This window comes from Arachis ipaensis, chromosome B3, assembly GCF_059453495.1.
Source record: "Arachis ipaensis isolate K30076 ecotype BB chromosome B3, ASM5945349v1, whole genome shotgun sequence".
Lineage (NCBI taxonomy): Eukaryota > Viridiplantae > Streptophyta > Magnoliopsida > Fabales > Fabaceae > Arachis > Arachis ipaensis.
In genome coordinates, this window is record NC_142438.1 from 34,429,208 (window position 1) to 34,445,374 (window position 16,167).

The 16,167-nt window shown below is 32.5% G+C and overlaps 2 protein-coding genes across 4 annotated transcripts; both read left to right on the top strand.

The window, feature by feature from the left end:
- Positions 1–2,625: 2,625 nt before the first annotated feature.
- Positions 2,626–7,466, top strand: LOC107634350 (protein OXIDATIVE STRESS 3). Of its 3 annotated transcripts, none has more exons than XR_015907684.1 (3): positions 2,626–3,056; positions 3,177–5,150; positions 5,498–5,811. XR_015907684.1 is itself a non-coding variant. In XM_016337873.3 (2 exons), exons 1-2 carry the CDS (start codon positions 2,818–2,820, stop codon positions 3,514–3,516), a joined length of 579 nt encoding a protein of 192 aa, XP_016193359.1. In that variant the 5' UTR covers positions 2,626–2,817; the 3' UTR covers positions 3,517–7,466. The 3 variants fall into 3 exon arrangements, 1 of the variants encoding a protein (XP_016193359.1); XR_015907685.1 differs by having other exon boundaries at positions 3,177–5,127; XM_016337873.3 differs by having other exon boundaries at positions 3,177–7,466.
- A 6,929-nt stretch (positions 7,467–14,395) lies between these two features.
- LOC148570275 (uncharacterized) lies at positions 14,396–15,377 on the top strand. Its single transcript, XM_088508457.1, has 2 exons — positions 14,396–14,617; positions 15,105–15,377. The coding sequence occupies exons 1-2, from the start codon at positions 14,396–14,398 to the stop codon at positions 15,375–15,377; spliced, it is 495 nt and encodes a 164-aa protein (XP_088364583.1).
- The last annotated feature ends 790 nt before the right edge of the window (positions 15,378–16,167 follow it).

Here is a 16,167-nt window from a genome sequence, read left to right on the forward strand (position 1 = left end):
TTTTGATAGGGGTGGCAAAGCGTTGAGCATATATACAAAATTGTAAAATAAAATAAATAAAGTTAATAACTAAAAGAAGAATAAAAACAAAAAAATAAAAAAAAGTGTTTAAAAATTCTATAATTATTAATTTTATAATAGTAATCACACTTTTATGTAATAAAAAAAAGAAAAATAAAAATCTTCGACTCGGCGGACCGGTCCGCCCCGCCCCGCCAAAACCCGCTAATTTGGCGGTGCGAGTTTGGCGGATTTTTTTAATTTGGCGGGTTCCAAATCCTAGCCCGACCTGCCTTTTTTAGCGAATTTAGCGGATCGGCCCGACAGACTTGACCCGTTTTACTACCCCTAGATTTTGACAAGTTAATATGATAAGTTCGACTCATTTTATCACCCCTAATATTAAAACATTTATTTTGGTTAAGTTGGATCCTTGTGCATTTAGGGCATAAATTGCCATATCCAAAATATGGGCTTTCGTAGCACATTTTTTCTTCAACAATAATTATCAACACCAATATTGGTTCACTTAATTCTAGGTTCATTCTTTGGTTTAAATTTCAATTGCATCGTTAAGACTTAAAGAAGTGTTGGAATATTTTATAGGTATCTACTTATATAAAGATACTTTTATATAAAAATTATATAAATATATTAAATCATCTAATAATTCACAATATCATCTATACGTAAAGGTGTAAGAATATAAAAATATTTTTATAAAAATAAATACCGATTTTATACTCTCAGGAATAATATTGTTGTTATGCTAATAATAATACACTATTTTATCCGGCTGCTCTCAAAATCTTAATAATTGTGTTTTCTATTATTAGAAATTCATCCATAACCAACACTTAGCATATATGCAATAATATTTGTGATCGAGCTACGCGTCCGGGAATATACATGGATCTCTTCCTTTAATTCAAATTGAGATCTTCACCTGGCCACCTATCTGTATGGATCGGATGATCAGTTACTCATGAAATAAAATAAAATAAAATAAAATAAAATATTAGTTAAATTCTTAAAAAACAGAGGAAAGAGGAGGTAGAGAATAGAGATGAACCCACAGGCCAGAGAAAATAATTGGAGGTAAATAAGGGATGAGATTGTGATTGCGTCTGTGGGGGCGTTTTCGTGACAAGAATGGATGGTGTTAACTGTTGAGGGAACAACTCACGAGGCCCTTAAATCAATGGGTTTTAGGTATCGACGCATATCAATTATATATCATTTAATTTAATTTCATTTGTGACGAGGCCTAGCTACTTGCATGGCCATTAATTCTCTAATACAGTCATGCTTATTTATTAACTAAATCAACCTTCTTATCCTTATATCCTCACGTCATATCCTTCTCGTACAAATCCGATCCACTTCAGCTTCATCTTAATTTGTGATACATCAACATAGTACATAGTAACATTCTCGTTTATGCATAGTATATTAGCTTTAGGGGTCATGTAAACCAATGCTGCCAAACTCATATTGCTGACTTGCTGTGTTAACATCCAATTAGAATATGCCAACTGGCAAGGGTTGAATAGTCTGCTAAGGAAACCAAGCAGGCACCATACGATATGACAAAGAGATCGAGCTAGCTACCCAACATTTATTTTGGTGTTAAATTTATTGAATTTACTTTATAGAATAAATATCAAATACTCAAAATTTATTAGTTTTTGTATTTTTTAAATTAAATATTGATTATTTAATATTTTGACAAATTCAGTATCCAATAACACTAGAACAAGAACCATGAACAATTCTTCAAATAAACAGAGCCTTCTTACAAAAGTGATGGAATGATGTTTATCGTGCTCACTCACTTTGCATATAAGGTCAAAGCTTAGTTTTTCAAAATGAAACTAGGTTTAATTTGTTTGGACGGAGAAAAATTCAACTACACTAGTTGCTTAACTTGTATTTTTTAAACGAAAAATTCGCTATTGCATTAGATTACTTTTTTACAAAAATTTTGCTCAGTATATCTTGTAGAATAAGGATAACAATAATATGTGGCACCTTACTTGGTTCAAATTTGAAGATTACGTTTTCAGAAATAATAACATTGATTTGGAATATATAGTTTTCAATTTTGGAGGTATGTTTTTTTTATTATTCTGTTTGATCTTTTCTCAACTTACATTCAACAACTCTTATCATTCTCTTTATCTCTAATTTCAATTATGCTAATGAATTACTTTGTTTAGCAATCACATCTGTTAATTATTTAGGCATTCGCATTACTACTCGTCGGTTGGGGTGAAAAACGTTTTTGTATTTGAAACGAATATTGTGTTTTGTCATGGGTTTAAGAAGCAAAACAGAGTATATGAGGGGCCAGTGCTAATCTCACGCCTCAAAAATTATATTAAACAAGTTAAGACGGTGGCTCAGGATATGGCTGTCTCCAATTTTTAGTCCTTATCCTCTGCCTATCCCCTAATAACAAGTGTGCCACAAGCTATACTTACCATGACAAAATGTAATGTGATGTACCACCGTCTACATACATTTATTATTTATTTTTAAATAAATAATAAAAAAAAGTCTATCTTGTCCTACAATTCATACCTAAGTAATATAAAAACACCCAACCATGCTGTTGTCCAAATCTCCAAATTTCCATTGGTTGTCTTTTCTTTTACATACAATACAAGACAACACCAATGTTGTTACTATGAGGAATGATTGCCATATCATATCTTTTGTAATCAAGTGATCTTAAATTCTTAGTTCGTCCCCCTAGCTCCTGTGTTCCATATATAGTTACCATAAAAGCACCATCTTACTTCCTTCTTCTTCTTTATGATCATGGATGGTAACAATAATAACTGGGTTGTTAAGGATGGTGATCACGATGATGATATATGTGACGCTTCAATATCCACGGGATCCATCTCATCAGAAGATTCAATGAACTCCGCGTGTTCATCTTCTTCAACAGATGATGAGTTCGCTGAGGATGCATCCTCCTCGTCATCGTCATCGAATTCAAACGGCCCTCTATACAAGCTGTCAGAACTCATGAACCATCTCCCGATAAAGTAAGCCATTTCCTTCATGCATATGCATGCCCTTTTAATTAACTTGGATTCTAGTTGCTAACTTCTACCTAGCTAATTTAAAATTAAAATGATATCTGATACAAATGTATGTGTATGCAGGAGAGGGTTGTCCATGTTTTACCAAGGGAAAGCAGAATCTTTCACTTGTTTAGAGAGGGTGCAGAGCATAGAAAATCTTGCTAAGAAAGAAAATGGTAGCAGCCGTTACAGAAACAGAAACAGAATAATGAAATCATGGAGAGGCTTGGATACTAGTAACAGAAGAATGATGAGAATATCATCTTCGTACACTAGTCCCAAGGCAAAAATATCAAAGAAGCCACCGTCAAGGGGATCTTCTTTTGCTTCTCTAGTAACTAATAAACAGAGACTCAGCATTAGTAGTAGTAGTTCTCTCTTTGGAGCATCTACGCGTTCTAATGTACACAAGAATTTTTAATTTGAAATCCATTATATTATTGGCCAGGATTTTGAATTCCACCATTTTACTTTTTGGGTCTACAATCGTCAATTTTGTTGCTTGGCTATTTATGTTGTTCTAGTCTTAGCCAATCGTTATCAAAAATTCTCAACTACAAACAATTTTAACATTTAAGTTTATGTAAGTCATTTGAGTTATCTGCTATTTTTTTTTATTCTTCTTCTTCTTCTCTTTCCTTTTAATTTATTAGAACAATAATAAGTAGTTGTGTTAGAGTAATAAATAAGTAGTTGAGAGTTAGTAGTTGATAGCTAAATATTTATGAGGTTAGTTTAAAATATCTTTATAAATAGCATGACTCTGTATCATGTAAACAACAACTTTAATACATATCTTTTATTTTCTTGTTATGGTATTAGAGCTCAAAAAAGAACTCTGTTGGTACCCATAGTGAAAACTTCAAACCCAAATAATCAGTCTCCATTATCTTCTTCTCCTCTAACGGTAGAATTATCTTCTAACGTAGCACAAGATCCCACTAACCTCTTCTATATTCATTCTAGTGAAAATCCAACATCTGTCCTTGTTACTCCTGTCCTTACTAGCAATAACTATCACTCTTGGTGTCGATTCTTTTCTATGGCCATCATCCCCAAAAACAAATATGGCTTTCTCACTGGTTCTATTCCTTCTCCTCTAACTGATGATTCTTTGTTTTCAATATAGGAGCGTTGCAATAATCTAGTGTTGTCTTTGCTATTTCATTCTCTCTCTTCCTCTATTACTCAAAGTGTTGTTTATTTTTCTACTGCCTCTTCTGTATGGACTGACCTTAAAGAGCGTTTTTTTCAAAGTGATCTTCTTCGTATTGCAGAATTACAAGAAGAAATTTATGCTCTTAGACAAGAAAATCAGTCAGTAACAAAATTTTATACCTCTTTGAAGACATTGTGGAAAGAGCTTGATATCTCACGTCTTCTTTCCGTCTGTAATTGCCCAGCCAAAACACATCGCACACAAGATTTTATCATTCGACTCCTTAAAGGTCTTGATGAGCATTTTTCTGTAGTTCGATCACAAGTTCTTCTTCTTGATCCTCTTCCGCTTGTCACCAGGGTGTTCGCTCTTGTCGTTCAACACGAACGTCAACTTCAAAATGCATCTGGAATTTTGGACGATCAACGAACTATTGCTACTGCCATAGAAGCTCGTCGTCCTCCTCTTGGCCGTGGTCGTGGGTATGCTTCTTCAAACCCAGGACGCGGCAGCAGCGGTTCTTCGAAGGTTTGCTCTTACTGTGTTAAAGGGGACACACCGTGGATGTTTGTTATAACAAACATGGCTACCCTCTCGGCCACCCGCGTCATCCAAGGAGACCACGATTCTTTGATCGTGCCTCTGCCTCTGCTAATGCCAGCTTTGTGTGGACACCGCCTCCTGACTCTCCCACGCCGCCAGTTTCCTCTCATGCCCTAGTTCATGAAGAAATAACTCCTCAGAGAACACACACAGAGCAGGCTTTGGGCCTCACTCCAGCCAACACAACATCCTTTTGGCATTTTTGAAAAAGGCTGAATCTCAATCTTCAGACAGCAAGGATAAAAGCCTCTCATCCTCCAACCAAATTGGGTTTCTTCCTGACCCAACTTTGGGTACCCATTATTTGTGTTCATTTCACACTTATTCTATTTTAAATAATTTTACTGCACAAAATAAATTTACAGGCACTTGGATCATTGATTCTGGTGCCACGGATCATATTACTTCCAATTTATCTTGGTTCATATCTTTTTCTAAAATTGATCCAGTTATTGTTCATATGCCTAATGGTTCTAAAGTTACTTCTTTTTATAAAGGTGTTGTTAAATTTTCAACTTCATTAACTCTTCATGATGTTCTTTACCTACCTCACTTCAATTTTAATATTATTTCTATTTCAAAAATAACTTCAATAATCAATTGTCAACTTACTTTTTCACACTCTTCTTGTTTCTTACAGGACAACAATTTGAAGATGATTGGTTTGGGTAGCATGAAAGAAGGGTTGTATGTCCTTGAAACCTCCATCACAACAAATAATCAATTTCCTACTCATACAATAAACACCACTCATTCAACACCCATTACACCTTTCAATTTATGGCATTTTCGTTTAGGACATCTTTCTAGACAAAGATTAAAATTTTTACATAGACAATTTCCCTTTATTTCTATGCCTCATGATGAGCCTTGTGATGTTTGTCATTTTTCTAAGTAAAAGAAACTTTCATTCTCTCCAAGTTTTAATAAAGCTAATATAATTTTTGAATTATTGCATTTTGATATATGGGGACCATTTCAACAAAATTCAATCCATAATCATAAATATTTTTTAACTATTGTTGATTATTTCAACCGTTTCACTTGGGTAGTTTTATTGCAATAAAAAAGCGAAGTACAAAATCATATCAAGAATTTTCTTGCATTGGTCGAAACACAATTTAACTCCAAAGTTAAGTATATACGTTCCGACAATGGACCGGAATTTCTCTTACATAATTTTTTTCTTCAAAAGGCATAATTCATCAACGTAGTTGTGTTGAAACACCTGAACAAAATGGGAGAGTGGAACGTAAGCACCAACATATTTTAAATGTGGCTCGTGCTCTCATGTTTCAATCTAATTTATATCTATCATTTTGGTCCTATGCTATCAATCATGCAGTTTATCTAATTAACCGAGTCCCTTCTTCTGTAAATAATTTTAAAACTCCTTTTAAAATTTTATTTAATAAATCTCCTAATTATAATGATATAAAGGTTTTTGGTTGCTTATGCTATGTATCAACTCTCATGGCTAATCGTTCTAAATTTGATCCAAGGGCGAAGAAAGCTGTTTTTCTTGGTTTTAAGAATAGAATTAAAGGGTACGTTGTTTACATTTTGGAAAATAAAAAGTTTGAAATGTCCAGAAACATTGTTTTCTATGAAATGGTAATACCTTTTGCCACTAGTACTAAATCTATTTTAAACATACCAAACCCATACATGTCCGAAACAGAAACACCAACCAAACAACCCATTTCCCTTTCCATTGGGCCTGAACCATTACCCATTGACCCACCCATACTTCATCATCAACCTAATACACCTCAGTTCATCTTTTTCCCTCCTTCACAATCCTTAACCTCGTCTCCTGCTTCCAAATCAAACATAATCTCTCCTACACCGTCCTCAACCATTCATCCTACCATCTGTCATAGTCTCCGTCAAAGACATCCCCCAATTGTCTCGCTGACTACATTTGCGGATCTTCTCTCACTACTCCAACTCCATCATCTTCAACTTGTAGGTATCCTATTTCTTCTGTTCTGTCTCTGTCTCTGACCTCCCTTTCCCCTTCTCATCAAAAATTCATTTTATCCTTGCATTTTGAAATTGAGCCAAAGTCTTTTCAAGACGCTAATAAATATTCTCATTGGCGCAATGCTATGAAAGATGAACTTGTTGTGGATTGTCCTCCTGGTGTAATTATCGGATCAAGCGTCGCCCTGATGGTTCTGTGGAACGCTATAAGGCTCGTCTTGTAGCAAAAGGATTCTCACAAACAGAAGGGGTGGATTTCTTGGAGACTTTTTCTCCGGTAGTAAAACCAGCTACAATTCGACTTGTATTAGCTCTGGCTTCCATGAAGAGGTGGCCTATCCATCAACTAGATGTTAACAATACTTTTTTGCACGGAGATTTATCTGAAGATGTATACATGACCTTGCCTCCTGGAATCAGTTCTAGTCATCCAAATCAGTGTTATAAACTGCTGAAATCACTGTACGGTTTGCGCCAATAAAGTCGTATGTGGTATGAAAAATTATCCAAACTTTTAATTTCTTGTGGGTACCAGCATACTCTATCTGATTACAGTCTTTTTGTCAAATTTATTGGTGCTGAAGTTTCTGTCTTATTGGAGTATATTGATGATATTGTTCTCACTGCCAATTCTATTTCTGAGATGGCTACCATGAAATCTATTTTAAATAAGCATTTCAAAATCAAAGATTTGGGTACCCTTAAATACTTTTTGGGTATTGAAGTTGCTCATTCTGCTCAAGAAATTTCTTTATCTCAAAGAAAGTATTGTGTTGATTTATTGGAAGATTCTGGCTTGTTGGGTGCTAAACCAGCATCTGTTCCCATGGACAGTTCTACAAAGTTACATCAGGACAATAGTCCTTTGCTTCCTAATCCTTTAATTTATCGTCATCTTGTTGGCCGCCTCCTCTGCCTTACTACTACCCGGCCTGACATTACATATGCTACATAGCAGCTTAGCCAATTCATGGCTTCTCCTACTGAATCTCATATTCGTGCAGTAAATCGGGTTTTGAGATACTTGAAGTCTAATCCAGGCAGAGGTCTTTTCTTTCCCCGTGACTCTTCTGTTCATATATGTGGATTCAGCAATTCTAACTGGGCAGGTTGTCCAGATACTTGTCGTTCTTTAACTGGTTATTGTTTCTTTTTGGGAAAAGCTCTGATCTCTTAGACAACAAAAAAGCAATCCACTGTTGCCAGGTCTTCAACAGAAGCAGAATATAGGGCTCTTGCAAACACCACCTGTGAGCTCCAATGGGTGATCAATATGCTGCATTTTCTTCAAATTCCAACTTATCGCACTCCTATTCTTTTTGTGATAATCAGAGTGCTCTACACATTGCAGCAAATCCTATTTTTTATGAGCAAACTAAACACTCGGAAGTTGATTGTCATGTGGTCCGTCAAAAGGCTCAAGCTGGAATGATGAAACTTCTTCCTGTCTCTTCTTCAGGACAATTGGCTGATATCTTTACTAAGCCATTGTCCCCTCATCTCTTTCACCTTAATCTATCAAAACTAGGAGTTCTTGATATTTTTCATCCTCCAGCTTGTGGGGGCGTATTAGAACAATAATAAGTAGTTGTGTTAGAGTAATAAATAAGTAGTTGAGAGTTAGTAGTTGGTAGCTAAATATTTATGAGGTTAGTTTAAAATATCCTTATAAATAGCATGACTCTTTATTATGTAAACAACAACTTTAATACATATCTTTTATTTTCATATTTTTATTTTCTTGTTATTATTATTTTTCAATTTCGCTATCATCGTCACCAACAATACCTCCTCCTCCTCTTCTTATTGGAATTTCGTCTCATCCTTTCTTTTCATCCTTTTCCTCCATCATCATCATCATCATCATCATTGTCTTCTTTTAATACGTATCGTTGTTATCGTTATCATCAAATTTTTGTCAAATTAATGACATTGTCTGATTCAAAATTGATTTGGATGTATTTTTTTTCAAAATTGACTTGTTTCTGAATTTGAATTTTTATAATGGACCATTTTCGATTCATTTGATATTATACAATGGTTTTGTTTTGATAATATTTTCGGTTCATTTGAAACACAAGTGTTTCTGAATTCAAATTTATATAATGGACAATTTTCGGTTTATTTAGTATTATACAATTGTTTCATTTTGATAATATTTTTAGTTCTGGAATTATTTAATGATGTCACCACAGAGAATTAGAATCAATAAAGATGTTAGTAAAATGTTGATGTTATTGGTGATGACGATAATGATGACGGAGGAGGAAGAAGAAAATGAAAAAAGAGATCAAAGAAATTCAAAAAAAAAAAAAAGAAACAAGAAGAAGAGAAAAAAAAAGAGGAGAAAATGAATATGGCGGTGACGATAACAATAATAAAAAAAGATGAAAAAAAAGAGAAAGAAAAAAAAAGAAAAGGAAAAAAAAAAACGAAACTCCAAGTATTGTAAACTAAATGACTTAGTTGCTTGATTGCATAAATCGCTTGGATATATAGCGGAACTCAATCGTTATATCCCTGCTTTTTTACGTGAATTATTGGTGTTTTATTTCAGTAGTATGATTCCTGTGATTGTTGAGAAAAAGAAAGTAGATGAAAAGGAGCTACGAACTTGTTTTACCCGATTGTTGAGAAATAAGAACGCGATTGGTTTGTATTTTATTTTTTGTTTTTATATTTTTTATTTTATAAAAAAAGTAAAAACATAAAATAAAAATAAAAAATAAAATTTTACTGTTGTTAGTGTTTTCATTTTTTTCATAAAACTCAAAAAATAAAAATAAAAAATAAAAACGTAAACTAAATCCATCCTAATATTTTTATGGGCAATTGTTTCTTTCAAAAGAATATTTTTTAACCCATATTTATTAAAATATAATATCTAAGATGTATTTTCTGTAAGATTAATTAAATTTAATCCTTCAAATGATAGTGTAAAGATATACCGTAAATTTGTTATTATGTGTAACTCGGTTTTTATTTTAGTTTTTCTTAATTTCTTATTAATTTATTGTAAATTTAATTTATTAAATTTTTTTTTAAGTTAAGAATGAGATTCAAACTCATAATTTTTAGGTGAGTATAAAAAAATTATATTATTTGAGTTATAGTTCATTAACTTATTTAAAAATGGTTTAAGTACTCTTTTAGTCTCTATAGTTTTACGAAATTTTTAATTAGGTCTCTGTACTTTTTTTTCCTTTCAATTGAGTACTTATACTAATTTTTTTTTTAATTGGGTCTCTATATTTTTTTTTCTTTTATTTAGGTCTCTGCACCAATTTTTTTTAGTTAGGTCCCTATAAAATTAAGTCAATTACTGTCAAGAGGGACCTAATGAAAAAAAAATAGTCCAGGAACCCAATTAAAAGAAAAAAAAAATATAGGGATCTAATTGAAAATTTCACGAAATTATAGGGACTAACAGAGTAATTAAACCTTTAAAAATTTGTTGTTAGTTAATAAATTACTTTATGCATAAGGCGGATTAATTAGACAATGGGTTAATCACTCAACCAACTTATTAATTTTATGTTATTTTTATAAATATACTAAAATAAACGCATAGAATTTATGTTCGTTTCAAGAAAAAAAGATGGTAAAATTGTTCAAAGAGTAAATAACTATTTCTGATAATAAAAGATTCGAATAGTGACAAAATTAACCATAAAAAATTAAAACCAATATCATATTTATAAAAAATTAGTCTCGTTTGAAAAAAAAATAACAAATTGATATATTTTGTTAATTCTATTAAAAAATTAGTTAAAATACTCAAATTACTCCCGATCTATTTTATTATCTTCTACTTTTCAAACTATTTTTTTTTTTTAAAATTCTAAACATCACTACCTTATACTACCACTATACTGCCAACACAGCAAAAATAAAACACAGAATGAATTCATTAATACATGCACACAAGAAAGAAAGAGAGAAGAAAGTTCGCTGATGAAGACAAAATCGTCGTGCGGCCAATACTAAAAAGAAGACCGAAGAGAGAAACACAAAGCGAAGGAGAGAGAGATGAGCGAGAAAGAGAGAAAAACTAAGGCAATCAAGTAAGAAAAGAAAAACAAAGAAGATAAAGGGGAAGGAGGGTACGATGACGAGGAAGTTTGCTGTTGGGCTCGATGGGAGGAGAGAGAAAGAGATTGCAAGGCCCTGTGCGCATGAGAGAGAGATGCTGTCATCGCAGTCGTTGTTGTAGATGTTGTCGTCAGCGAGCTGCTCTGCCGCTGCGGTGGTTGGAGAAGACTGTCGAGTTTCGCAGAGTTGCTGCGCTGTTATACCGGTCCTGTTTTGCCTTTTTTCTTTCTGTCCAGTGTTGACAGCGACAGCGGCTCTTAACCTCTCTCTCTCCCCAAACCATGTTTTCTACTTTAATATTTTTACTATTTTTTCCTTTTAACTTGTTCATGCTTTTTATTTGCTGGAAATAGAAAATTTTGTTTTTTTAAATTATTTGTTAGTTTATGAAGCAGTAAGAGCTAGAAAGTATTGAAAAAAAAAGTTAATCCAGAAAAGGGATGCAAAGATAAAGATTAATAATAGTGGTATCAAATATGAAGGTAAAAGAGGTGGAACATAATAGGATAAAAGTAATTTGAGTATTTTAATTAATTTTTTAACAAGACCAACAAAAATTAACTATTGGTTATTTTTGTTAAATGAAACTAATCTTTGATGGTACAATATTTATTTGAATATTTTATGGTCAATTTTGTGAGCGTTTAAATTTTTTATGGTAAAAAATGATTATTTATTATTTTATTCATTTTTTTGTCGACTTCAACAGATAGCGTCAAAATGAGTTTATAGTAAAATCTCATTTGGAAAGCAGATACGATTCCTCTCTCAAAAAGATGAGTTTGACCCGAGATTTACTTAATCTGCATCTGTTAGATCAATAGCTTGCAAAGTTTCAATCGATGAACTTAATGCAAACGAAGGACTCGATTATAATATGAAATAACCAATAAAATTAACAATAATAAAATGAAAAAATGAATGATAAAATAAATTTCAATAAAAAAAAATCATAAAACAAACGAAAAGAAAGAAAAAAAAAACAGAAAATAAAAGAAAAGTGATGACATTCAACACTCACATGCACATACATTTCATTCTTCTCTGTGTCAGTGTAACTAAAAATTTTGCAGAATTTTAGTGTGGCTTGAAGTAGATTGTAATGCATGCCTATATTGATTTCAATATTCTTATTTATAGAGACAACCCTTGATAGTTATTCCTTTTTCTTTTCATATTTATCCTTCACCTTGTTCCCTAAAATTTGCACCATATTTTCACTCTCAGCCTGAGAGTTACGTAAAAATTTTGATGTTCAAGTCAAAGTAATCACTAGTCAACCTTTTTCATACATCGTCTCTGATTTCGATTCTCTCCACAATCGACTTAATTTTCAGTCAAGGCTCATTCTAATTGGGGAACTCATTTTTAATACCAACATTTATTCTTGTTCAAATTATAGAAAGATAAAAGGTAGATAACAAAAGTGCAAATATTTGTAAAACAATCCTGCTACATTTACACTAAAATCAATTATTATTATAAAATATATATTAAAATATAAAATACAAAATACATATTAAAAACGAGTTAAATAACACGTGTATTTATGTAGCTAATTTTAATGACTAATTTTTATAGTTATCAAAATTGGACTAGACCGATCGGTTCAACTGAAAAATCAGTAGACCAGACCTCCAATCAGTCCAGTCCAGTCTTAAGACCGCTAAAGGTTGAAAACCAGTTAAAATCGGTCAAAACCGATCCAACCAAACTCTTCTGATGAAAATTTTAAAATTGAAGAAAATATCATTTGAACTCGGGTCCTCCTTGTTACTTCATACTCCTTTTGTCACAAGTTATGTTGTTCCTTATTATTTTATATATTAATTATTAATTATATAATAAAAACGTACAATAATTTTATTAGATATTATTTTAATTTATACTCACTTATATCTAAATTAATTATATTTTTATTAATTATAATATAATTATTTTTATGATTATATAATATTTATTAATATTATTTTTTAATAAATATATATAGTATATAATAATATAATAAATATAAAATAATTAGTAAGTTATTAAAATAAAAAATAGTTACTTTAATATAAAAAATAAAATAAAAAATTATTATAAAATACTAAAATTTTATATAATTATTTAATAATAGTCGAATTATAATTTATTGAGACTTGATTATTCTTAAAAATATTAGTGAAGATATGTATTTTAAATTTTAATTTTAAATTTTAAATTATTTTATATTTTTTATTTATATGAGACCAATTTTATCAATTTAACTAATAATTTATCTGTTGAGTCAGTAAATTAATGAACCAATAATTTGACTGATTTAACTACCAATTCGATTCTGACCACTATGCTAATTCTAATATACAAATAATATTTTTATTTGGTGTTTTCTTCTAAACCCATGGTAATTTTGTGGGTAATTTACCCTTGCATATGTGTCATCATCTCATCCATTGATCAAGTAAAATTTTCAACCTTGCATTAATGCATTCAATAAATGTGTTCACACTACATTGTATTTTATAGTATTTACGTTATACCACATAACGTATTTATACTGTGTGTAATGTACAAATAGTTGATTTTACAAATCCCTTCCCAAATACCAAAGAAATCAAAATCTTCCCCAAATACCATTTGAATGTCTACAGTTTCTTCTTCTACCTCTCAAAATACACTTGGAAGGAACTGCTTCTTCTTCAACCTCACTGCTTCTTCTCCCCTACTGACCACTGCTCCTTCTTCTCTACCCTTCCTGTAGGTGATGGGTGTGATTTTTTCGGCGACCCACTCGCAAAACCTTCCCTAAATACCCCTGTAATGTCCACTTCCTCTTCTTCTACTACCTCACTGCTTCCTCTACCCTTCCTATAGGTGACGGGTTTGATTTTTCCAGCGACCCACTCGTAAAACCTTCCCCAAATACCCGTGTAATGTCCAGAGCTTCCTCTTCTACCTTGTTGTTCCTCCAACCGTTCCTGTAGTTGAAGCGTTTGATTTTTCTGGTGACCCACTCGCAAAACCTTCTCCCAAATACCCGTATAATGTCAATAGCCTCTTCTTCTACCTTATTCCTCTGATTTCTTTGGTGACTTATCGTTAGTGACAGATTTGTTCGAACCCCGTCGAAGACCCTGCCTACTGCTTCTTCGTCTAGGATTACGCGGTTGTCCTTTTCTGTGACTCACAGGCGGAGTGAAGTATTTCCGAAACCGTCGAAGAACGTAACTCATCCCCTTGCCGGGAATGGTTCTGTCGACCCACGTCGAAAACCCTCTCGAAAAATCATTGTAAGGCCTACTGCTTCTTCTTATAGCTGATTCGTTTCTTTTTGTTGTTGATTTTCACAACCAATTTTGCGTGATTTGTTCTGTTATTCACTTTTTTTAATCATCATTGATCAAAGCAGATTGTTTTAATTTTGAATGCAATAGTTGATAATAGTTGTTCATGGTGGTGTTTAATGTTAATCAGATTGATGGCCAGTGATGCATGCTCCTCAAACATGAGACGAGGCAGAGGCGAAGCCGGCGGACAACAGGAACTGATAGCTGGATATGCAAGTTCAAGTTCACTGCAACCTGTGGATGTAACAGATGGTGTTGCCCCAAAATGCTTCTGCGAAAAATATGCTATCTGTTACATGTCAAAGACAGGCAGCAACCCGAATAGGCTAATTTTTGGATGCCCATTGTTAAAGGTAAGCACCCAATTCTTCATGTATGATCACTAAGTTTATGCTAAAATTGGCTAAATTTTGAATTTTTGGAATGGAGGTTTAGAATATAGACTTTGGTTATTTTTTTCTAGCTCAAGTTGTTGTGGATGTGATTTTTAGTTGTTTAGAATGGCATGCCTATTGGTTATGAAAATGATTTGATTTTGTAAGCGATATGCTGTTAAATTGGGTTGATATTGTATATAATTTGATATTGGTGCTGGTTAATTATGAAGAATGATTGAGAACTGGGAAAAAGTTAATTTCTTGAAAATAGATGTACCTAGATTAAAAATGTTGATTTTGACATGAATTCACATGGAACCTAATTTGATATAAAAATGGCTTTAAAATTTGAAAGAATTTTTAATATTTAGCCTTTAGGGATTAATTACATTCACATATGTGTATTAGATTGAATTGGAGTGTTTTGTACCATCATACATTCATTGTGTTCTATTTGATATAGGTGACAGAAGCACACTGCAAATTCTTTCTCTGGGTTGATGACCACATTATAAGGGTCAGAGCGGGGGAGGCTACAAGGAGATCGGGTGATGGAAAACAGAATCATGTTGAAGAACATTTGGGAATGGATAACCTGATAGCACATGTAGAGGAAAGAATAGTAAACCCAGAGAAGCTGCTGAACAAGAAAAGTATACAAGCAGAGTTGAGGAAGAAGACTAGAGAAGCAGCTGCAAGAGAGATGGAGGCTTCATCAACAAAGTCTAACGATTAGATGAAAACTAGAACCTGAAGCACCTCTATTAGGTTCAGAAACTTAAGAATAATTGCATTCTTTCTGAATTTTTATACTAGAATGTAGATACACAATTGCTTGAATCTTTTAAATGAAAAAGTGTCGATGACTTTTTTTTTATATGGGCAACATGGTTGGAAGTTGATTATGTTTTACCTATACATACGTATATATTTTATGGTATTTATTTTTGTGAGTTAGTTATCAAATTTTCCTACTAATTTCAGTAGCATATGAAGGCTAATATGTTGTAGTAAGTCAGTTCGAATACCAGAAAATAACAACCTTTTTATTAGTGACATGAATGCTTAAGATTGCAGCCATGTTATAACTAAATCTTCGGCAATTCTGTAAGAGTAGGAAGGAGAAAGGCCTGACAATATAGACTGATGATTTGGTGACTTCCATGACAAATCATGCAGCCACCACAATAGATAATTGACAAGATCTGTTTTTCTTCTTATATACTAGTGTGCAGCATAAATTTCAACAAATGAGAGAATGAAGAAGCTGAAAATCAAGTAGAATGTTATGTTAGGCTTGGGAAAATTAGTGAATTGCAACGTGTTAGTCAAGTTTAATTGTTTTCCTTTCAGAAATTTTCCTGCATAGGTTTTCAAATTACTATTCCATTGAACCTAAGTAAATCTTATCACTTGTAGTTTATCTGACCATGATTAAAGGCCACTACTTTGTTCTAATATACATCAATTGTTCAGCAAAAAGTGGAATGCTATTTTTTTATTAACTCTCAGGTTTTGTAACTTTG

Bases quoted from the DNA above. Each gene is read 5' to 3' on its own strand.
- LOC148570275 (XM_088508457.1), top strand. From the start codon at position 14,396: ATGGCCAGTGATGCATGCTCCTCAAACATGAGACGAGGCAGAGGCGAA. The intron at 14,618-15,104 runs GTAAGCACCCAA...TATTTGATATAG, and splicing joins TTGGATGCCCATTGTTAAAG to GTGACAGAAGCACACTGCAA.
- LOC107634350 (XM_016337873.3), top strand. From the start codon at position 2,818: ATGATCATGGATGGTAACAATAATAACTGGGTTGTTAAGGATGGTGAT. The intron at 3,057-3,176 runs GTAAGCCATTTC...ATGTGTATGCAG, and splicing joins ATGAACCATCTCCCGATAAA to GAGAGGGTTGTCCATGTTTT.